Raw genomic sequence first — 26,337 nt, 5'->3', positions numbered from 1 at the left:
TACTCTACCAGATCTGTATGGAGGTAGGAGGGGTGTCTGTCTGTCTAGTACTCTACCAGATCTGTATGGAGGTAGGAGGGGTGTCTGTCTGTCTAGTGGTCTACCAGATCTGTATGGAGGTAGGAGGGGTGTCTGTCTGTCTAGTACTCTACCAGATCTGTATGGAGGTAGGAGGGGTGTCTGTCTGTCTAGTACTCTACCAGATCTGTATGGAGGTAGGAGGGGTGTCTGTCTGTCTAGTACTCTACCAGATCTGTATGGAGGTAGGAGGGGTGTCTGTCTGTCTAGTACTCTACCAGATCTGTATGGAGGTAGGAGGGGTGTCTGTCTGTCTAGTACTCTACCAGATCTGTATGGAGGTAGGAGGGGTGTCTGTCTGTCTAGTACTCTACCAGATCTGTATGGAGGTAGGAGGGGTGTCTGTCTGTCTAGTACTCTACCAGATCTGTATTTACATTTAAGTCATTTAGCAGACGCTCTTATCCAGAGCGACTTACAAATTGGAAAGTTCATACATATTCATCCTGGTCCCCCCGTGGGGAGTGAACCCACAACCCTGGCGTTGCAAGCGCCATGCTCTACCAACTGAGCCACACGGGACCGTGTATGGAGGTAGGAGGGGGGGTCTGTCTGTATGGAGGTAGGAGGGGGGTCTGTCTGTCTGTAGGTAGGAGGGGGGGTCTGTCTGTATGGAGGTAGGAGGGGGGTCTGTCTGTATGGAGGTAGGAGGGGGGTCTGTCTGTATGGAGGTAGGAGGGGGGTCTGTCTGTATGGAGGTAGGAGGGGGGTCTGTCTGTCTGTAGGTAGGAGGGGGGGTCTGTCTGTATGGAGGTAGGAGGGGGGTCTGTCTGTATGGAGGTAGGAGGGGGGTCTGTCTGTATGGAGGTAGGAGGGGGGTCTGTCTGTATGGAGGTAGGAGGGGGGTCTGTCTGTTTGGAGGTAGGAGGGGGGTCTGTCTGTATGGAGGTAGGAGGGGGGGGTCTGACGTACTACCAAACTCTCTAAAGCGACGTTTAGATGCGGCTTATGGTAGAGAAATGAACATTTAACAGCTCTGGTGGACATTCCTACAGTCAGCATGCCAGTTACACGCTCCCTCAGAACTTGCAGCCCCGTGTGTCCGCTTAAGTTGACAGATTTTGATGGTGATTTTTGAATATGTTTCTGACTCTATTAAATACTATTCTAACTGCTACAGTGATGATGATGATGTAATGACCTGAATTCCTAGGATCCCATGGCAACCGTCACCTCGGTAACCAGTAAACCCAAAAGCAAGTGGAGGCCGCTGCCCCTGGACACAGTGGTGAGGACACACGCCACATAAATATATATATATATATATATATATATATATATATATATATATATATATATATATATATATATACACACACACTGGCTTTCTGTCTATTGACCAATGGTCTGCGGGTGTTGTTGTCTGATCCAATAGGAAATGGAGAAGCTGGTTTCCAGGAAGTTGAGAATCGGCGCCAAAGAGACCATGAAGATCGCTGAGAAACTATACACACAGGGGTGAGGGTTTTCCCTAGTCTCTACTCCCTAAACCCTAGTCCCTAAACCCTAGTCCCTACTCCCTAAACCCTAGTCCCTGCTCCCTAAACCCTAGTCCCTACTCCCTAAACCCTAGTCCCTACTCCCTAAACCCTAGTCCCTCCTCCCTAAACCCTAGTCCCTACTCCCTAAACCTTAGTCCCTACTCCCTAAACCTTAGACCCTAAACCTTAGTCCCTTCTCCCAAACCCTACTCCCTACTCCCTAAACCCTACTCCCAAAACCCTAGTCCCTACTCCCTAAACCCTAGTCCCTACTCCCTAAACCCTAGTCCCTAGTCCCTAAACCCTAGTCCCTAAACCCTAGTCCCTAGTCCCTAAACCCTAGTCCCTCCTCCCTAAACCCTAGTCCCTACTCCCTAAACCATAGACCCTAAACCCTAGTCCCTTCTCCCAAACCCTACTCCCTACTCCCTAAACCCTAGTTCCTACTCCCTAAACCCTAGTCCCTAAACCCTAGACCCTACTCCATAACCCCTAGGCCCTACTCCATAAACCCTAGACCCTACACCCTAAACCCTAGACCCTACTCACTAGACCCTAGACCCTACTCACTAAACCCTAAACCCTAGACCCTAAACCCTAGACCCTACTCACTAAACCCTAGACCCTACTCACTAAACCCTAGACCCTACTCACTACACACAGGGGTGAGGGTTTTCCCTAGTCCCTACTCCCTAAACCCTAGTCCCTACTCCCTAAACCTTAGACCCAAAACCCTAGTCCCTACTCCCTAGACCCTCCTCCCTAGACCCTCCTCCCTGGACCCTACTCCCTAAGCCCTAGACCCTACTCCCTACTCCCTAGACCCTACTCCCTAGACCATACTCCCTAGACCATACTCCCTAAACCCTACTCCCTAAACCCTAGCCCTTAAGCTCTACTCACTACACAAGTCTGGAGGACGTTAGTGTCGCAGGTCCGGAGGACGTTAGTGGAGGACGTTAGTGTTGCAGGTCTGGAGGACGTTAGTGTCGCAGGTCCGGAGGACGTTAGTGGAGGACGTTAGTGGAGGACGTTAGTGTTGCAGGTCTGGAGGACGTTAGTGTCGCAGGTCCGGAGGACGTTAGTGGAGGACGTTAGTGTTGCAGGTCTGGAGGACGTTAGTGGAGGACGTTAGTGTCGCAGGTCTGGAGGACGTTAGTGTCGCAGGTCCGGAGGACGTTAGTGGAGGACGTTAGTGTTGCAGGTCTGGAGGACGTTAGTGGAGGACGTTAGTGTCGCAGGTCCGGAGGACGTTAGTGTCGCAGGTCCGGAGGACGTTAGTGTCGCAGGTCCGGAGGACGTTAGTGTCGCAGGTCTGGAGGACGTTAGTGTTGCAGGTCTGGAGGACGTTAGTGGAGGACGTTAGTGTCGCAGGTCTGGAGGACGTTAGTGTCGCAGGTCCGGAGGACGTTAGTGGAGGACGTTAGTGTCGCAGGTCCGGAGGACGTTAGTGTCGCAGGTCCGGAGGACGTTAGTGACGCAGGTCCGGAGGACGTCAGTGACGCAGGTCCGGAGGACGTTAGTGTCGCAGGTCCGGAGGACATTAGTGTCGCAGGTCCGGAGGACGTTAGTGTCGCAGGTCCGGAGGACGTCAGTGACGCAGGTCCGGAGGACGTTAGTGTCGCAGGTCCGGAGGACGTTAGTGTCGCAGGTCCGGAGGACGTTAGTGGAGGACGTTAGTGTCGCAGGTCCGGAGGACGTAAGTGTCGCAGGTCCGGAGGACGTTAGTGTCGCAGGTCCGGAGGACGTTAGTGTCGCAGGTCCGGGGGACGTTAGTGGAGGACGTTAGTGTCGCAGGTCTGGAGGACGTTAGTGTCGCAGGTCCGGAGAACGTTAGTGTCGCAGGTCTGGAGGACGTTAGTGTCGCAGGTCCGGAGAACGTTAGTGTTGCAGGTCCGGAGAACGTTAGTGTCGCAGGTCCGGGGGACGTTAGTGGAGGACGTTAGTGTCGCAGGTCCGGAGGACGTTAGTGTTGCAGGTCCGGGGGACGTTAGTGGAGGACGTTAGTGTTGCAGGTCCGGAGAACGTTAGTGTCGCAGGTCCGGGGGACGTTAGTGGAGGACGTTAGTGTCGCAGGTCCGGGGGACGTTAGTGGAGGACGTTAGTGCCTCAGGTCCGGGGGGCGTTCGTGGAGGACGTTAGTGCATCAGGTCCGGAGGACGTTAGTGTCGCAGGTCCGGAGGACGTTAGTGTCGCAGGTCCGGAGGACGTTAGTGTCGCAGGTCCGGAGGACGTTAGTGTTGCAGGTCTGGAGGACGTTAGTGTCGCAGGTCTGGAGGACGTTAGTGTCGCAGGTCTGGAGGACGTTAGTGTTGCAGGTCCGGGGGGAACGTTAGTGTTGCAGGTCCGGAGAACGTTAGTGTCGCAGGTCCGGGGGACGTTAGTGGAGAACGTTAGTGTCGCAGGTCCGGGGGACGTTAGTGGAGGACGTTAGTGCCTCAGGTCCGGGGGGCGTTCGTGGAGGACGTTAGTGCATCAGGTCCGGAGGACGTTAGTGTCGCCGGTCCGGAGGACGTTAGTGTCGCCGGTCCGGAGGACGTTAGTGTTGCAGGTCTGGAGGACGTTAGTGTTGCAGGTCCGGAGGACGTTAGTGATGCAGGTCCGGAGGACGTTAGTGGAGGACGTTAGTGTTGCAGGTCTGGAGGACGTTAGTGTCGCAGGTCCGGAGGACGTTAGTGTCGCAGGTCCGGAGGACGTTAGTGTCGCAGGTCTGGAGGACGTTAGTGTCGCAGGTCCGGAGGACGTTAGTGTCGTAGGTCTGGAGGACGTTAGTGTCGCAGGTCCGGAGAACGTTAGTGTTGCAGGTCCGGAGAACGTTAGTGTCGCAGGTCCGGGGGACGTTAGTGGAGAACGTTAGTGTCGCAGGTCTGGGGGACGTTAGTGGAGGACGTTAGTGCCTCAGGTCCGGGGGACGTTAGTGGAGGACGTTAGTGCCTCAGGTCCGGGGGGCGTTCGTGGAGGACGTTAGTGCCTAGTTCCCCAGGCTTTTATACATCTTTCTGTTAACAAGTTCCCCAGGCTTTTAATACATATTTCTGTTAACAAGTTCCCCAGGCTTTTAATCATCTTTCTGTTAACTAGGTCCCCAGGCTTTTAATCATATTTCTGTTAACAAGTTCCCCAGGCTTTTAATCATCTTTCTGTTAACAAGTTCCCCAGGCTTTTAATCATCTTTTTGTTAACTAGTTCCCCAGGCGTTTAATCATCTTTCTGTTAACTAGGTCCCCAGGCTTTTAATCATCTTTCTGTTAACAAGTTCCCCAGGCTTTTAATCATCTTTCTGTTAACAAGGTCCCCAGGCTTTTAATCATCTTTCTGTTAACAAGGTCCCCAGGCTTTTAATCATCTTTCTGTTAACAAGTTCCCCAGGCTTTTAATCATCTTTCTGTTAACAAGGTCCCCAGGCTTTTAATCATCTTTCTGTTAACAAGGTCCCCAGGCTTTTGGAAACTAGGAGAGTGAAACCTGGGCGTCCCAGGATGCCTGTGTATATACTTGTATGTTCATCAGTTGTAGAGATGTGTGATAGTGATTGGTAATGTTTTTTATCTGTGTGTGTGTGTTTAGGTTAATCAGTTATCCGCGTACAGAGACCAACCTGTTCCCTAAGGACCTGGCCCTGGGCCCCCTGGTGGAGCATCAGACACACAGCCCCTCCTGGGGGGCCTTCGCTAGGGGGGTGATGGAGCAGCCAGGGGGACCCAACCCACGGCAGGGCACCAAGACAGATCAGGCTCATCCCCCTATACACCCCATCAAGTACACCAGCACTCTACAGGTATATATATATACACCAACACACTACAGGTATATATATATACACCAACACACTACAGGTGTATATATATACACCAGCACTCTACAGGTATATATATATACACCAGCACTCTACAGGTATATATATACACACCAGCACTCTACAGGTATATATATATACACCAACACACTACAGGTATATATATATACACCAACACACTACAGGTATATATATATACACCAACACACTACAGGTATATATATATACACCAGCACTCTACAGGTATATATATACACCAAGTACACCAACACTCTACAGGTATATATATATACACCAACACACTACAGGTATATATATATACACCAGCACTCTACAGGTATATATATATACACCAGCACTCTACAGGTATATATATACACCAAGTACACCAACACTCTACAGGTATATATATATACACCAACACACTACAGGTATATATATATACACCAGCACTCTACAGGTATATATATACACCAAGTACACCAACACTCTACAGGTATATATATATACACCAGCACTCTACAGGTATATATATATACACCAGCACTCTACAGGTATATATATATACACCAGCACTCTACAGGTATATATATATACACCAACACACTACAGGTATATATATATACACCAGCACTCTACAGGTATATATATATACACCAACACACTACAGGTATATATATATACACCAACACACTACAGGTATATATATATACACCAGCACTCTACAGGTATATATATATACACCAACACTCTACAGGTATATATATATACACCAGCACTCTACAGGTATATATATATACACCAACACACTACAGGTATATATATACACCAACACTCTACAGGTATATATATATACACCAGCACTCTACAGGTATATATATATACACCAACACACTACAGGTATATATATATACACCAACACACTACAGGTATATATATATACACCAGCACTCTACAGGTATATATATACACCAACACTCTACAGGTATATATATATACACCAGCACACTACAGGTATATATATATACACCAGCACTCTACAGGTATATATATACACCAGCACTCTACAGGTATATATATATACACCAGCACTCTACAGGTATATATATATACACCAACACTCTACAGGTATATATATATACACCAGCACTCTACAGGTATATATATACACCAGCACTCTACAGGTATATATATACACCAACACTCTACAGGTATATATATACACACCAGCACTCTACAGGTATATATATACACCAACACTCTACAGGTATATATATATACACCAGCACTCTACAGGTATATATATATACACCAACACTCTACAGGTATATATATATACACCAACACTCTACAGGTATATATATATACACCAACACTCTACAGGTATATATATATACACCAGCACACTACAGGTATATATATATACACCAGCACTCTACAGGTATATATATATACACCAGCACTCTACAGGTATATATATATACACCAGCACTCTACAGGTATATATATATACACCAGCACTCTACAGGTATATATATATACACCAACACACTACAGGTATATATATATACACCAACACTCTACAGGTATATATATATACACCAACACACTACAGGTATATATATACACCAGCACTCTACAGGTATATATATATACACCAACACTCTACAGGTATATATATATACACCAACACTCTACAGGTATATATATATACACCAACACACTACAGGTATATATATACACCAGCACTCTACAGGTATATATATATACACCAACACTCTACAGGTATATATATATACACCAACACTCTACAGGTATATATATATACACCAGCACTCTACAGGTATATATATATACACCAACACTCTACAGGTATATATATATACACCAACACACTACAGGTATATATATATACACCAACACACTACAGGTATATATATATACACCAACACTCTACAGGTATATATATATACACCAGCACACTACAGGTATATATATATACACCAACACTCTACAGGTATATATATATACACCAACACTCTACAGGTATATATATATACACCAACACTCTACAGGTATATATATATACACCAACACACTACAGGTATATATATACACCAACACTCTACAGGTATATATATATACACCAACACTCTACAGGTATATATATATACACCAGCACTCTACAGGTATATATATATACACCAACACTCTACAGGTATATATATATACACCAGCACTCTACAGGTATATATATATACACCAACACTCTACAGGTATATATATATACACCAGCACACTACAGGTATATATATATACACCAACACTCTACAGGTATATATATATACACCAACACTCTACAGGTATATATATATACACCAACACTCTACAGGTATATATATATACACCAACACACTACAGGTATATATATACACCAACACTCTACAGGTATATATATATACACCAACACTCTACAGGTATATATATATACACCAGCACTCTACAGGTATATATATATACACCAGCACACTACAGGTATATATATATACACCAACACTCTACAGGTATATATATATACACCAACACACTACAGGTATATATATACACCAACACTCTACAGGTATATATATATACACCAACACTCTACAGGTATATATATATACACCAGCACTCTACAGGTATATATATATACACCAACACTCTACAGGTATATATATATACACCAGCACACTACAGGTATATATATATACACCAGCACTCTACAGGTATATATATACACCAACACTCTACAGGTATATATATATACACCAGCACTCTACAGGTATATATATATACACCAGCACTCTACAGGTATATATATATACACCAGCACTCTACAGGTATATATATATACACCAACACTCTACAGGTATATATATATACACCAACACTCTACAGGTATATATATACACCAGCACTCTACAGGTATATATATATACACCAGCACTCTACAGGTATATATATATACACCAACACTCTACAGGTATATATATATACACCAACACTCTACAGGTATATATATATACACCAACACTCTACAGGTATATATATACACCAGCACTCTACAGGTATATATATATACACCAACACTCTACAGGTATATATATATACACCAACACTCTACAGGTATATATATATACACCAGCACTCTACAGGTATATATATACACCAGCACTCTACAGGTATATATATATACACCAGCACTCTACAGGTATATATATATACACCAACACTCTACAGGTATATATATATACACCAACACTCTACAGGTATATATATATACACCAGCACTCTACAGGTATATATATACACCAGCACTCTACAGGTATATATATATACACCAGCACTCTACAGGTATATATATATACACCAGCACTCTACAGGTATATATATATACACCAGCACTCTACAGGTATATATATATACACCAGCACTCTACAGGTATATATATATACACCAGCACTCTACAGGTATATATATATACACCAACACACTACAGGTATATATATATACACCAACACACTACAGGTATATATATATACACCAACACACTACAGGTATATATATATACACCAACACACTACAGGTATATATATATACACCAGCACTCTACAGGTATATATATATACACCAGCACTCTACAGGTATATATATATACACCAGCACTCTACAGGTATATATATACACCAGCACACTACAGGTATATATATATACACCAGCACTCTACAGGTATATATATATACACCAGCACTCTACAGGTATATATATACACCAGCACTCTACAGGTATATATATATACACCAGCACTCTACAGGTATATATATATACACCAGCACTCTACAGGTATATATATACACCAGCACACTACAGGTATATATATATACACCAACACACTACAGGTATATATATATACACCAACACTCTACAGGTATATATATATACACCAACACACTACAGGTATATATATATACACCAACACACTACAGGTATATATATATACACCAGCACTCTACAGGTATATATATATACACCAGCACTCTACAGGTATATATATATACACCAGCACTCTACAGGTATATATATATACACCAACACTCTACAGGTATATATATATACACCAGCACTCTACAGGTATATATATATACACCAGCACTCTACAGGTATATATATATACACCAGCACTCTACAGGTATATATATATACACCAGCACTCTACAGGTATATATATACACCAACACACTACAGGTATATATATATACACCAGCACTCTACAGGTATATATATATACACCAACACTCTACAGGTATATATATACACCAGCACTCTACAGGTATATATATATACACCAGCACTCTACAGGTATATATATATACACCAGCACTCTACAGGTATATATATACACCAACACTCTACAGGTATATATATATACACCAACACACTACAGGTATATATATATACACCAACACACTACAGGTATATATATATACACCAACACTCTACAGGTATATATATATACACCAGCACTCTACAGGTATATATATATACACCAGCACTCTACAGGTATATATATATACACCAACACTCTACAGGTATATATATATACACCAACACACTACAGGTATATATATATACACCAACACACTACAGGTATATATATATACACCAGCACTCTACAGGTATATATATATACACCAGCACTCTACAGGTATATATATATACACCAGCACTCTACAGGTATATATATATACACCAACACTCTACAGGTATATATATATACACCAACACTCTACAGGTATATATATATACACCAACACTCTACAGGTATATATATATACACCAACACTCTACAGGTATATATATATACACCAACACTCTACAGGTATATATATATACACCAGCACTCTACAGGTATATATATATACACCAACACACTACAGGTATATATATATACACCAGCACTCTACAGGTATATATATATACACCAACACTCTACAGGTATATATATATACACCAACACTCTACAGGTATATATATATACACCAACACTCTACAGGTATATATATACACCAACACTCTACAGGTATATATATATACACCAACACACTACAGGTATATATATACACCAACACTCTACAGGTATATATATATACACCAACACTCTACAGGTATATATATATACACCAACACACTACAGGTATATATATATACACCAGCACTCTACAGGTATATATATATACACCAACACACTACAGGTATATATATATACACCAACACTCTACAGGTATATATATATACACCAACACACTACAGGTATATATATATACACCAGCACTCTACAGGTATATATATATACACCAACACACTACAGGTATATATATACACCAACACTCTACAGGTATATATATATACACCAGCACTCTACAGGTATATATATATACACCAACACTCTACAGGTATATATATATACACCAACACACTACAGGTATATATATATACACCAACACACTACAGGTATATATATATACACCAGCACTCTACAGGTATATATATATACACCAGCACTCTACAGGTATATATATACACCAGCACTCTACAGGTATATATATATACACCAGCACTCTACAGGTATATATATATACACCAACACACTACAGGTATATACAGTGGGGAGAACAAGTATTTGATACACTGCCGATTTTGCAGGTTTTCCTACTTACAAAGCATGTAGAGGTCTGTCATTTTTATCATAGGTACACTTCAACTATGAGAGACGGAATCTAAAACAAAAATCCAGAAAATCACATTGTATGATGGTGATCAAATACTTATGTCATGCAATAAAATGCAAATTAATTACTTAAAAATCATACAATGTGATTTTCTGGATTTTTGTTTTAGATTCCGTCTCTCATAGTTGAAGTGTACCCATGATAGAAATTACAGACCTCTACATGCTTTGTAAGTAGGAAAACCTGCAAAATCGGCAGTGTATCAAATACTTGTTCTCCCCACTGTATATATACACCAACACTCTACAGGTATATATATATACACCAACACTCTACAGGTATATATATACACCAACACTCTACAGGTATATATATATACACCAACACTCTACAGGTATATATATATACACCAGCACTCTACAGGTATATATATATACACCAACACTCTACAGGTATATATATACACCAGCACTCTACAGGTATATATATATACACCAACACTCTACAGGTATATATATATACACCAGCACTCTACAGGTATATATATACACACCAGCACTCTACAGGTATATATATATACACCAACACACTACAGGTATATATATATACACCAACACTCTACAGGTATATATATATACACCAACACTCTACAGGTATATATATATACACCAACACTCTACAGGTATATATATATACACCAACACTCTACAGGTATATATATATACACCAGCACTCTACAGGTATATATATATACACCAACACTCTACAGGTATATATATACACCAGCACTCTACAGGTATATATATATACACCAACACTCTACAGGTATATATATATACACCAGCACTCTACAGGTATATATATATACACCAACACACTACAGGTATATATATATACACCAGCACTCTACAGGTATATATATATACACCAACACACTACAGGTATATATATATACACCAACACACTACAGGTATATATATATACACCAACACACTACAGGTATATATATATACACCAGCACTCTACAGGTATATATATATACACCAACACACTACAGGTATATATATATACACCAGCACTCTACAGGTATATATATATACACCAGCACTCTACAGGTATATATATATACACCAGCACTCTACAGGTATATATATATACACCAGCACTCTACAGGTATATATATATACACCAGCACTCTACAGGTATATATATATACACCAACACACTACAGGTATATATATATACACCAACACACTACAGGTATATATATATACACCAGCACTCTACAGGTATATATATATACACCAACACACTACAGGTATATATATATACACCAACACACTACAGGTATATATATACACCAACACACTACAGGTATATATATATACACCAACACACTACAGGTATATATATATACACCAGCACTCTACAGGTATATATATATACACCAGCACTCTACAGGTATATATATATACACCAACACTCTACAGGTATATATATATACACCAACACTCTACAGGTATATATATATACACCAGCACTCTACAGGTATATATATATACACCAACACTCTACAGGTATATATATATACACCAACACTCTACAGGTATATATATATACACCAGCACTCTACAGGTATATATATATACACCAGCACTCTACAGGTATATATATATACACCAACACTCTACAGGTATATATATATACACCAACACTCTACAGGTATATATATATACACCAGCACTCTACAGGTATATATATATACACCAGCACTCTACAGGTATATATATACACCAGCACTCTACAGGTATATATATATACACCAACACACTACAGGTATATATATATACACCAGCACTCTACAGGTATATATATACACCAGCACTCTACAGGTATATATATATACACCAGCACTCTACAGGTATATATATATACACCAACACTCTACAGGTATATATATATACACCAAGTACACCAACACACTACAGGTATATATATATATATATATATATATATATATATATATATATATATATATATATATATATATACACACAGTTGAAGTTGGAAGTTTACATACACCTTAGCCAAATACATTTAAACTCAGTTTTTCACAATTCCTGACATTTAATCCTAGTACAAATTCTCTGTTTTAGGTCAGTTAGGATCCCCACTTTATTTAAAGAATGTGAAATGTCAGAATAATAGTAGAGAGAATGATTTATTTCAGCTTTTATTTCTTTCACCGTATTCCCAGTGGGTCAGAAGTTTACATACACTCAATTAGTATTTGGTAGCATTGCCTTTAAATTGTTTAACTTGGGTCAAACATTTCGGGTAGCCTTCCACAAGCTTCCCACAATAAGTTGGGTGAATTTTGGCCCATTCCTCCTGACAGAGCTGGTGTAACTGAGTCAGGTTTGTAGGCCTCCTTGCTCGCACACGCTTTTTCAGTTCTGCCCACAAATTTTCTATGGGATTGAGGTCAGGGCTTTGTGATGGCCACTCCAATACCTTGACTTTGTTGTCCTTAAGCCATTTTGCCACAACTTTGGAAGTATGCTTGGGGTCATTGTCCATTTGGAAGACCCATTTGCGACCAAGCTTTAACTTCCTGACTGATGTCTTGAGATGTTGCTTCAATATATCCACATAATTTCTCCAAAAAGTACGATCTTTGTCCCCATGTGCAGTTGCAAACCGTAGTCTGGCTTTTTTATGGCGGTTTTGGAGCAGTGGCTTCTTCCTTGCTGAGCGGCCTTTCAGGTTAGGTCGATATAGGACTCGTTTTACTGTGGATATAGATACTTTTGTACCCGTTTCCTCCAGCATCTTCACAAGGTCCTTTGCTGTAGTTCTGGGATTGATTTGCACTTTTCGCACCAAAGTACGTTCATCTCTAGGAGACAGAACGCGTCTCCTTCCTGAGCGGTATGACGGCTGCGTGGTCCCATGGTGTTTATTGTTACGCGGAGCGAAACGGGGGAACCCAAGAGCGGACTCGGAAGAGGAAGCAGGGATGAATGAACCAAAATGTTTATTGTACATAGAGAGATGTGGAGTACAGAACCAGGGTAGCTCAGATGAGTTGCAGAAAAACCCCGAAGTGGAGAGTGAGGTTGGAGTTGGCTGAGTAGAACAGGTCCTGAGAGGAATCCAAGGTAGTGGTGGTGAGATGTGGAGACTGAGGTTGGAGTTGGCTGAGTAGAACAGGTCCTGAGGGGGAATCCAAGGTAGTGGTGGTGAGATGTGGAGACTGATGTTGGAGTTGGCTGAGTAGAACAGGTCCTGAGAGGAATCCAAGGTAGTGGTGGTGAGATGTGGAGACTGAGGTTGGAGTTGGCTGAGTAGAACAGGTCCTAGGGGGATCCAAGATGGTGGTGAGATGTGGAGACTGAGGTTGGAGTTGGCTGAGTAGAACAGGTCCTGAGAGGAATCCAAGGTAGTGGTGGTGAGATGTGGAGACTGAGGTTGGAGTTGGCTGAGTAGAACAGGTCCTGAGAGGAATCCAAGGTAGTGGTGGTGAGATGTGGAGACTGAGGTTGGAGTTGGCTGAGTAGAACAGGTCCTAGGGGGAATCCAAGGTAGTGGTGGTGAGATGTGGAGACTGAGGTTGGAGTTGGCTGAGTAGAACAGGTCCTGAGAGGAATCCAAGGTAGTGGTGGTGAGATGTGGAGACTGAGGTTGGAGTTGGCTGAGTAGAACAGGTCCTGAGAGGAATCCAAGGTAGTGGTGGTGAGATGTGGAGACTGAGGTTGGAGTTGGCTGAGTAGAACAGGTCCTGAGGGGAATCCAAGGTATTTGGGTGGTGAGATGTGGAACAGGAGACAGGAACCAGAGACAGAGCAGTAACTGCAATGAGAAGACAACACGGTGTAAGGCAGGGAAACAAGCACAGCAGAGCAACAGGATCTTGAGAACGAACAAAAGGCTAGGATAAAAACTGACTGAGCAGAGATTACGTTCTGGCAGAGTAGAAGTGGCAGGACTGAGTATTTGTAGAGGTCTTGATTATGGAACAGGTTGCAGCTGGTAGGGATCTCCTCTGACTCCAGTACACCTCCAATCCCACAGAGAGGGAGAGAGAGAGAGAGAGAGTACAGGGGGAGTCACTGCAGGTCAAGAAGACACCGGATGAACACCAGAGGGCATAGCAGGAGCAGATGTGACATTTATACTTGGTGTTTATACTTGCCTGAGCAGTATGATGGCTGCGTGGTCCCATGGTGTTTATACTTGCCTGAGCAGTATGATGGCTGCGTGGTCCCATGGTGTTTATACTTGCCTGAGCAGTATGATGGCTGCGTGGTCCCATGGTGTTTATACTTGCCTGAGCAGTATGATGGCTGCGTGGTCCCATGGTGTTTATACTTGCCTGAGCAGTATGATGGCTGCGTGGTCCCATGGTGTTTATACTTGCCTGAGCAGTATGATGGCTGCGTGGTCCCATGGTGTTTATACTTGCCTGAGCAGTATGACGGCTGCGTGGTCCCATGGTGTTTATACTTGCCTGAGCAGTATGATGGCTGCGTGGTCCCATGGTGTTTATACTTGCCTGAGCAGTATGACGGCTGCGTGGTCCCATGGTGTTTATACTTGCCTGAGCAGTATGATGGCTGCGTGGTCCCATGGTGTTTATACTTGCCTGAGCAGTATGACGGCTGCGTGGTCCCATGGTGTTTATACTTCCTGAGCAGTATGATGGCTGCGTGGTCCCATGGTGTTTATACTTGCCTGAGCAGTATGATGGCTGCGTGGTCCCATGGTGTTTATACTTGCCTGAGCAGTATGATGGCTGCGTGGTCCCATGGTGTTTATACCTGCCTGAGCAGTATGATGGCTGCGTGGTCCCATGGTGTTTATACTTGCCTGAGCATTATGATGGCAGCGTGGTCCCATGGTGTTTATACTTGCCTGAGCAGTATGATGGCTGCGTGGTCCCATGGTGTTTATACCTGCCTGAGCAGTATGATGGCTGCGTGGTCCCATGGTGTTTATACTTGCCTGAGCAGTATGATGGCTGCGTGGTCCCATGGTGTTTATACTTGCCTGAGCAGTATGATGGCTGCGTGGTCCCATGGTGTTTATACTTGCCTGAGCAGTATGATGGCTGCGTGGTCCCATGGTGTTTATACTTGCCTGAGCAGTATGATGGCTGCGTGGTCCCATGGTGTTTATACTTGCCTGAGCAGTATGATGGCTGCGTGGTCCCATGGTGTTTATACTTGCCTGAGCAGTATGATGGCTGCGTGGTCCCATGGTGTTTATACTTGCCTGAGCAGTATGACGGCTGCGTGGTCCCATGGTGTTTATACTTGCCTGAGCAGTATGACGGCTGCGTGGTCCCATGGTGTTTATACTTGCCTGAGCAGTATGATGGCTGCGTGGTCCCATGGTGTTTATACTTGCCTGAGCAGTATGATGGCTGCGTGGTCCCATGGTGTTTATACTTGCCTGAGCAGTATGATGGCTGCGTGGTCCCATGGTGTTTATACTTGCCTGAGCAGTATGATGGCTGCGTGGTCCCATGGTGTTTATACTTGCCTGAGCAGTATGATGGCTGCGTGGTCCCATGGTGTTTATACTTGCCTGAGCAGTATGATGGCTGCGTGGTCCCATGGTGTTTATACTTGCCTGAGCAGTATGATGGCTGCGTGGTCCCATGGTGTTTATACTTGCCTGAGCAGTATGATGGCTGCGTGGTCCCATGGTGTTTATACTTGCCTGAGCAGTATGACGGCTGCGTGGTCCCATGGTGTTTATACTTGCCTGAGCAGTATGACGGCTGCGTGGTCCCATGGTGTTTATACTTGCCTGAGCAGTATGACGGCTGCGTGGTCCCATGGTGTTTATACTTGCCTGAGCAGTATGACGGCTGCGTGGTCCCATGGTGTTTATACTTGCCTGAGCAGTATGACGGCTGCGTGGTCCCATGGTGTTTATACTTCCTGAGCAGTATGACGGCTGCGTGGTCCCATGGTGTTTATACTTGCCTGAGCAGTATGATGGTTGCGTGGTCCCATGGTGTTTATACTTCCTGAGCAGTATGATGGCTGCGTGGTCCCATGGTGTTTATACTTGCCTGAGCAGTATGACGGCTGCGTGGTCCCATGGTGTTTATACTTGCCTGAGCAGTATGACGGCTGCGTGGTCCCATGGTGTTTATACCTGCCTGAGCAGTATGATGGCTGCGTGGTCCCATGGTGTTTATACTTGCCTGAGCAGTATGACGGCTGCGTGGTCCCATGGTGTTTATACTTGCCTGAGCAGTATGATGGCTGCGTGGTCCCATGGTGTTTATACTTGCCTGAGCAGTATGATGGCTGCGTGGTCCCATGGTGTTTATACTTGCCTGAGCAGTATGATGGCTGCGTGGTCCCATGGTGTTTATACTTGCCTGAGCAGTATGATGGCTGCGTGGTCCCATGGTGTTTATACTTGCCTGAGCAGTATGACGGCTGCGTGGTCCCATGGTGTTTATACTTGCCTGAGCAGTATGATGGCTGCGTGGTCCCATGGTGTTTATACTTGCCTGAGCAGTATGACGGCTGCGTGGTCCCATGGTGTTTATACTTGCCTGAGCAGTATGATGGCTGCGTGGTCCCATGGTGTTTATACTTGCCTGAGCAGTATGATGGCTGCGTGGTCCCATGGTGTTTATACTTGCCTGAGCAGTATGATGGCTGCGTGGTCCCATGGTGTTTATACTTGCCTGAGCAGTATGATGGCTGCGTGGTCCCATGGTGTTTATACTTGCCTGAGCAGTATGATGGCTGCGTGGTCCCATGGTGTTTATACTTGCCTGAGCAGTATGATGGCTGCGTGGTCCCATGGTGTTTATACTTGCCTGAGCAGTATGATGGCTGCGTGGTCCCATGGTGTTTATACTTGCCTGAGCAGTATGATGGCTGCGTGGTCCCATGGTGTTTATACTTGCCTGAGCAGTATGACGGCTGCGTGGTCCCATGGTGTTTATACTTGCCTGAGCAGTATGACGGCTGCGTGGTCCCATGGTGTTTATACTTGCCTGAGCAGTATGATGGCTGCGTGGTCCCATGGTGTTTATACTTGCCTGAGCAGTATGACGGCTGCGTGGTCCCATGGTGTTTATACTTGCCTGAGCAGTATGATGGCTGCGTGGTCCCATGGTGTTTATACTTGCCTGAGCAGTATGATGGCTGCGTGGTCCCATGGTGTTTATACTTGCCTGAGCAGTATGATGGCTGCGTGGTCCCATGGTGTTTATACTTGCCTGAGCAGTATGATGGCTGCGTGGTCCCATGGTGTTTATACTTGCCTGAGCAGTATGATGGCTGCGTGGTCCCATGGTGTTTATACTTGACTGAGCAGTATGACGGCTGCGTGGTCCCATGGTGTTTATACTTGCCTGAGCAGTATGACGGCTGCGTGGTCCCATGGTGTTTATACTTGCCTGAGCAGTATGATGGCTGCGTGGTCCCATGGTGTTTATACTTGCCTGAGCAGTATGATGGCTGCGTGGTCCCATGGTGTTTATACCTGCCTGAGCAGTATGATGGCTGCGTGGTCCCATGGTGTTTATTTACTTGCCTGAGCAGTATGATGGCTGCGTGGTCCCATGGTGTTTATACTTGCCTGAGCAGTATGATGGCTGCGTGGTCCCATGGTGTTTATACTTGCCTGAGCAGTATGATGGCTGCGTGGTCCCATGGTGTTTATACTTGCCTGAGCAGTATGATGGCTGCGTGGTCCCATGGTGTTTATACTTGCCTACTATTGTTTGTACAGATGAACGTGGTACCTTCAGGCGTTTGGAAATTGCTCCCTAGTATGAACCAGACTTGTGGAGGTCTGCAAATTATTTTTCTGTGGTCTTGGCGGATTTCTTTTGATTTTCCCACGATGTCAAGCAAAGAGGCACTGAGTTTGAAGTCAACTTAGTGTATGTAACTTCTGACCCACTGGAATTGTGATACAAGTGAATTATAAGTGAAATAATAAATTTCTTGTCATGTATATCCTAACCAACTTGCCAAAACTATAGTTTGTTAACAAGAAATATGTGGAGTGGTTGAAAAACGAGTGTTACTGAGTGGACTATCCTGGCTAGATTTACTGAGTGGACTATCCTGGCTAGCTTTACTGAGTGGACTATCCTGGCTAGATTTACTGAGTGGACTATCCTGGCTAGCTTTACTGAGTGGACTATCCTGGCTAGATTTACTGAGTGGACTATCCTGGCTAGATTTACTGAGTGGACTATCCTGGCTAGATTTACTGAGTGGACTATCCTGGCTAGCTTTACTGAGTGGACTATCCTGGCTAGATTTACTGAGTGGACTATCCTGGCTAGATTTACTGAGTGGACTATCCTGGCTAGATCTGTAAAACGGTGGTAAGTGGCTAGATCTGAAATGTGTTTTCTGTCTCCAGGGCAACGAGCAGCGTGTGTATGAGTTCATTGTGCGCCACTTCCTGGCGTGCGTATCCCTTGATGCTGTGGGGCAGGAAACGGTGGTCGAGGTGGAAATGGCTAACGAGAGGTTCTCCGCCAACGGCCTCATGATCATCAGGAGGAACTACCTGGACGTGTACCCCTACGACCGCTGGAGCACTAAGGTGGGGGGGTAATTTATCATAAGGGTCCCGTTGTGAGCCCCTGGGGAACTCCACATCATGTTGAATATATGAGGGTCCCGTTGTGAGCCCCTGGGGAACTCCACATCATGTTGAATATACGAGGGTGCCGTTATGAACCCCTGGGGAACTCCACATCATGTTGAATATATGAGGGTCCCGTTGTGAGCCCCTGGGGAACTCCACATCATGTTGAATATATGAGGGTCCCGTTGTGAGCCCCTGGGGAACTCCACATCATGTTGAATATACGAGGGTCCCGTTGTGAGCCCCTGGGGAACTCCACATCATGTTGAATATATGAGGGTCCCGTTGTGGATCCCTGGGGGACTCCACATAATGTTGAATATACGAGGGTCCCGTTATGAACCCCTGGGGGACTCTTTATCATGTTGAATATATGAGGGTCCCGTTGTGAACCCCTGGGGGACTCCACATAATGTTGAATATATGAAGGTCCCGTTGTGAACCCCTGGGTGACTCCACATCATGTTGAATATATGAGGGTCCCGTTGTGGATCCCTGGGGGACTCTTTATCATGTTGAATATATGAGGGTCCCATTATGAACCCCTGGGAGACTCTTTATCATGTTGAATATATGAGGGTTCCATTATGAACCCCTGGGGGACTCCACATCATGTTTGTTTGTTAATCTGACTGTGTGTGTGTGTGTGCGTGTGCGTGTGTTGCAGGTGATCCCAGTGTATGAGCAGGGTAGCCAGTTCCAGCCGTCAGCCATAGAGATGCTGGATGGCCAGACCTCTCCTCCTCAACTCCTCACAGAGGCAGACCTCATATCACTGATGGAGAAACACGGCATCGGTACACACACACACACACACACACACACACACACACAGCTGAATATCCAGATGACTATCAGGACTGTTAGTGGTTAACTGCAGTGTGTTTTAACAGGTACGGATGCCACCCACGCAGATCACATTGAGACCATAAAGAGCCGTATGTACGTGGGACTAACAGCTGATCAGAGGTTTCTACCAGGAGAACTGGGGATGGGACTGGTGGAGGGTAGGTACAGGGGGATGGGACTGGTGGAGGGTAGGTACAGGGGGAAGGGACTGGTGGAGGGTAGGTACAGGGGGGGAAGGGACTGGTGGAGGGTAGGTACAGGGGGAAGGGACTGGTGGAGGGTAGGTACAGGGGGGGATGGGACTGGTGGAGGGTAGGTACAGGGGGGAGGGACTGGTGGAGGGTAGGTACAGGGGGGGAAGGGACTGGTGGAGGGTAGGTACAGGGGGAAGGGACTGGTGGAGGGTAGGTACAGGGGGGGAAGGGACTGGTGGAGGGTAGGTACAGGGGGGAAGGGACTGGTGGAGGGTAGGTACAGGGGGGAAGGGACTGGTGGAGGGTAGGTACAGGGGGGGGAGGGACTGGTGGAGGGTAGGTACAGGGGGGAAGGGACTGGTGGAGGGTAGGTACAGGGGGGGAAGGGACTGGTGGAGGGTAGGTACAGGGGGAAGGGACTGGTGGAGGGTAGGTACAGGGGGGGATGGGACTGGTGGAGGGTAGGTACAGGGGGGGAAGGGACTGGTGGAGGGTAGGTACAGGGGGGAAGGGACTGGTGGAGGGTAGGTACAGGGGGGGGAGGGACTGGGAAGGGACTGGTGGAGGGTAGGTACAGGGGGGGAAGGGACTGGTGGAGGGTAGGTACAGGGGTGAAGGGACTGGTGGAGGGTAGGTACAGGGGGGGAGGGACTGGGAAGGGACTGGTGGAGGGTAGGTACAGGGGGGGAAGGGACTGGTGGAGGGTAGGTACAGGGGTGAAGGGACTGGTGGAGGGTAGGTACAGGGGGAAGGGACTGGTGGAGGGTAGGTACAGGGGGAAGGGACTGGTGGAGGGTAGGTACAGGGGGAAGGGACTGGTGGAGGGTAGGTACAGGGGGAAGGGACTGGTGGAGGGGAGGTACAGGGGGGAAGGGACTGGTGGAGGGGAGGTACAGGGGGACTGGTGGAGGGTAGGTACAGGGGGGAAGGGACTGGTGGAGGGTAGGTACAGGGGGAAGGGACTGGTGGAGGGTAGGTACAGGGGGAAGGGACTGGTGGAGGGGAGGTACAGGGGGACTGGTGGAGGGTAGGTACAGGGGGAAGGGACTGGTGGAGGGGAGGTACAGGGGGACGGGTGGAGGGTAGGTACAGGGGGAAGGGACTGGTGGAGGGGAGGTACAGGGGGGAAGGGACTGGTGGAGGGGAGGTACAGGGGGGAAGGGACTGGTGGAGGGTAGGTACAGGGGGACTGGTGGAGGGTAGGTACAGGGGGAAGGGACTGGTGGAGGGTAGGTACAGGGGGAAGGGACTGGTGGAGGGTAGGTACAGGGGGAAGGGACTGGTGGAGGGTAGGTACAGGGGGGAAGGGACTGGTGGAGGGTAGGTACAGGGGGGGAGGGACTGGTGGAGGGTAGGTACAGGGGGGAAGGGACTGGTGGAGGGTAGGTACAGGGGGGGAGGGACTGGTGGAGGGTAGGTACAGGGGGGAAGGGACTGGTGGAGGGTAGGTACAGGGGGAAGGGACTGGTGGAGGGTAGGTACAGGGGGGAAGGGACTGGTGGAGGGTAGGTACAGGGGGGAAGGGACTGGTGGAGGGTAGGTACAGGGGGGGAGGGACTGGTGGAGGGTAGGTACAGGGGGGAAGGGACTGGTGGAGGGTAGGTACAGAGGGACTGGTGGAGGGTAGGTACAGGGGGGAAGGGACTGTAACCGGAAGGTCGCTGGTTAGTAACCAAAAGGTCGCTGGTTAGTAACCAAAAGGTCGCTGGTTAGTAACCGAAAGGTCGCTGGTTAGTAACCGAGAGGTCGCTGGTTAGTAACCGGAAGGTCGCTGGTTAGTAACCGGAAGGTCGCTGGTTAGTAACCGAAAGGTCGCTGGTTAGTAACCGAAAGGTCGCTGGTTAGTAACCGAAAGGTCGCTGGTTAGTAACCGAGAGGTCGCTGGTTAGTAACCGGAAGGTCGCTGGTTAGTAACCGAGATGTCGCTGGTTAGTAACCGGACGGTCGCTGGTTAGTAACCGGACGGTCGCTGGTTAGTAACCGAGAGGTCGCTGGTTAGTAACCGAAAGGTCGCTGGTTAGTAACCAGAAGGTCGCTGGTTAGTAACCGAAAGGTCGCTGGTTAGTAACCGGAAGGTCGCTGGTTAGTAACCGGAAGGTCGCTGGTTAGTAACCGGAAGGTCGCTGGTTAGTAACCGAGAGGTCGCTGGTTAGTAACCGAGAGGTCGCTGGTTAGTAACCGAAAGGTCGCTGGTTAGTAACCAGAAGGTCGCTGGTTAGTAACCGAAAGGTCGCTGGTTAGTAACCGAAAGGTCGCTGGTTAGTAACCGAGAGGTCGCTGGTTAGTAACCGGAAGGTCGCTGGTTAGTAACCGAGATGTCGCTGGTTAGTAACCGGACGGTCGCTGGTTAGTAACCGAGAGGTCGCTGGTTAGTAACCGGACGGTCGCTGGTTAGTAACCGAGAGGTCGCTGGTTAGTAACCGAGAGGTCGCTGGTTAGTAACCGAAAGGTCGCTGGTTAGTAACCGAGAGGTCGCTGGTTAGTAACCGGAAGGTCGCTGGTTAGTAACCGAGATGTCGCTGGTTAGTAACCGGACGGTCGCTGGTTAGTAACCGAGAGGTCGCTGGTTAGTAACCGAAAGGTCGCTGGTTAGTAACCGAAAGGTCGCTGGTTAGTAACCGAAAGGTCGCTGGTTAGTAACCGAGAGGTCGCTGGTTAGTAACCGGAAGGTCGCTGGTTAGTAACCGAGATGTCGCTGGTTAGTAACCGGACGGTCGCTGGTTAGTAACCGAGAGGTCGCTGGTTAGTAACCGGACGGTCGCTGGTTAGTAACCGAGAGGTCGCTGGTTAGTAACCGAAAGGTCGCTGGTTAGTAACCAGAAGGTCGCTGGTTAGTAACCGAAAGGTCGCTGGTTAGTAACCGGAAGGTCGCTGGTTAGTAACCGGAAGGTCGCTGGTTAGTAACCGGAAGGTCGCTGGTTAGTAACCGAGAGGTCGCTGGTTAGTAACCGAGAGGTCGCTGGTTAGTAACCGAAAGGTCGCTGGTTAGTAACCGAAAGGTCGCTGGTTAGTAACCGAAAGGTCGCTGGTTAGTAACCGAGAGGTCGCTGGTTAGTAACCGGAAGGTCGCTGGTTAGTAACCGAGATGTCGCTGGTTAGTAACCGGACGGTCGCTGGTTAGTAACCGAGAGGTCGCTGGTTAGTAACCGAAAGGTCGCTGGTTAGTAACCGAAAGGTCGCTGGTTAGTAACCGGAAGGTCGCTGGTTAGTAACCGGAAGGTCGCTGGTTAGTAACCGAGAGGTCGCTGGTTAGTAACCGAGAGGTCGCTGGTTAGTAACCGAAAGGTCGCTGGTTAGTAACCGAAAGGTCGCTGGTTAGTAACCGGAAGGTCGCTGGTTAGTAACCGGAAGGTCGCTGGTTAGTAACCGGAAGGTCGCTGGTTAGTAACCGAGAGGTCGCTGGTTAGTAACCGAGAGGTCGCTGGTTAGTAACCGAAAGGTCGCTGGTTAGTAACCGAAAGGTCGCTGGTTAGTAACCGAGAGGTCGCTGGTTAGTAACCGAAAGGTCGCTGGTTAGTAACCGGAAGGTCGCTGGTTAGTAACCGGAAGGTCGCTGGTTAGTAACCGGAAGGTCGCTGGTTAGTAACCGAGAGGTCGCTGGTTAGTAACCGAGAGGTCGCTGGTTAGTAACCGAAAGGTCGCTGGTTAGTAACCGAAAGGTCGCTGGTTAGTAACCGGAAGGTCGCTGGTTAGTAACCGGAAGGTCGCTGGTTAGTAACCGGAAGGTCGCTGGTTAGTAACCGGAAGGTCGCTGGTTAGTAACCGAGAGGTCGCTGGTTAGTAACCGAGAGGTCGCTGGTTAGTAACCGAGAGGTCGCTGGTTAGTAACCGAAAGGTCGCTGGTTAGTAACCGAAAGGTCGCTGGTTAGTAACCGAGAGGTCGCTGGTTAGTAACCGGAAGGTCGCTGGTTAGTAACCGGACGGTCGCTGGTTAGTAACCGAGAGGTCGCTGGTTAGTAACCGAAAGGTCGCTGGTTAGTAACCAGAAGGTCGCTGGTTAGTAACCGAAAGGTCGCTGGTTAGTAACCGAAAGGTCGCTGGTTAGTAACCGAGAGGTCGCTGGTTAGTAACCGGAAGGTCGCTGGTTAGTAACCGAGATGTCGCTGGTTAGTAACCGGACGGTCGCTGGTTAGTAACCGAGAGGTCGCTGGTTAGTAACCGGACGGTCGCTGGTTAGTAACCGAGAGGTCGCTGGTTAGTAACCGGACGGTCGCTGGTTAGTAACCGAAAGGTCGCTGGTTAGTAACCGAAAGGTCGCTGGTTAGTAACCGAGAGGTCGCTGGTTAGTAACCGGAAGGTCGCTGGTTAGTAACCGAAAGGTCGCTGGTTAGTAACCGAAAGGTCGCTGGTTAGTAACCGAGAGGTCGCTGGTTAGTAACCGGAAGGTCGCTGGTTAGTAACCGAGATGTCGCTGGTTAGTAACCGGACGGTCGCTGGTTAGTAACCGAGAGGTCGCTGGTTAGTAACCGAAAGGTCGCTGGTTAGTAACCGAAAGGTCGCTGGTTAGTAACCGGAAGGTCGCTGGTTAGTAACCGGAAGGTCGCTGGTTAGTAACCGAGAGGTCGCTGGTTAGTAACCGAGAGGTCGCTGGTTAGTAACCGAAAGGTCGCTGGTTAGTAACCGAAAGGTCGCTGGTTAGTAACCGGAAGGTCGCTGGTTAGTAACCGGAAGGTCGCTGGTTAGTAACCGGAAGGTCGCTGGTTAGTAACCGAGAGGTCGCTGGTTAGTAACCGAGAGGTCGCTGGTTAGTAACCGAAAGGTCGCTGGTTAGTAACCGAAAGGTCGCTGGTTAGTAACCGAGAGGTCGCTGGTTAGTAACCGAAAGGTCGCTGGTTAGTAACCGGAAGGTCGCTGGTTAGTAACCGGAAGGTCGCTGGTTAGTAACCGGAAGGTCGCTGGTTAGTAACCGAGAGGTCGCTGGTTAGTAACCGAGAGGTCGCTGGTTAGTAACCGAAAGGTCGCTGGTTAGTAACCGAAAGGTCGCTGGTTAGTAACCGGAAGGTCGCTGGTTAGTAACCGGAAGGTCGCTGGTTAGTAACCGGAAGGTCGCTGGTTAGTAACCGGAAGGTCGCTGGTTAGTAACCGAGAGGTCGCTGGTTAGTAACCGAGAGGTCGCTGGTTAGTAACCGAGAGGTCGCTGGTTAGTAACCGAAAGGTCGCTGGTTAGTAACCGAAAGGTCGCTGGTTAGTAACCGAGAGGTCGCTGGTTAGTAACCGGAAGGTCGCTGGTTAGTAACCGGACGGTCGCTGGTTAGTAACCGAGAGGTCGCTGGTTAGTAACCGAAAGGTCGCTGGTTAGTAACCAGAAGGTCGCTGGTTAGTAACCGAAAGGTCGCTGGTTAGTAACCGAAAGGTCGCTGGTTAGTAACCGAGAGGTCGCTGGTTAGTAACCGGAAGGTCGCTGGTTAGTAACCGAGATGTCGCTGGTTAGTAACCGGACGGTCGCTGGTTAGTAACCGAGAGGTCGCTGGTTAGTAACCGGACGGTCGCTGGTTAGTAACCGAGAGGTCGCTGGTTAGTAACCGAAA

At 46.8% G+C, this 26,337-nt stretch overlaps 1 protein-coding gene across 1 annotated transcript in view; it reads left to right on the top strand.

Annotated features, from left to right (window-relative positions):
- Positions 1 to 1,235: 1,235 nt before the first annotated feature.
- Positions 1,236 to 26,337, top strand: part of LOC129867801 (DNA topoisomerase 3-alpha-like) — a 38,801-nt gene continuing 13,699 nt past the window's right edge. Inside the window, exons 1-6 of the mRNA XM_055941302.1 lie at positions 1,236 to 1,306; positions 1,454 to 1,536; positions 5,127 to 5,337; positions 19,536 to 19,721; positions 20,434 to 20,563; positions 20,660 to 20,773. Of these exons, the coding sequence (XP_055797277.1) occupies positions 1,238 to 1,306; positions 1,454 to 1,536; positions 5,127 to 5,337; positions 19,536 to 19,721; positions 20,434 to 20,563; positions 20,660 to 20,773 (793 nt within the window). The 5' untranslated portion in view covers positions 1,236 to 1,237. The remainder of the gene's footprint in view (positions 1,307 to 1,453; positions 1,537 to 5,126; positions 5,338 to 19,535; positions 19,722 to 20,433; positions 20,564 to 20,659; positions 20,774 to 26,337) is intronic.

The sequence above is a fragment of the Salvelinus fontinalis genome, chromosome 2 (assembly GCF_029448725.1).
Source record: "Salvelinus fontinalis isolate EN_2023a chromosome 2, ASM2944872v1, whole genome shotgun sequence".
In the NCBI taxonomy this organism is placed as follows: domain Eukaryota; kingdom Metazoa; phylum Chordata; class Actinopteri; order Salmoniformes; family Salmonidae; genus Salvelinus; species Salvelinus fontinalis.
This window is presented reverse-complemented; position numbering and strand designations above follow the sequence as displayed.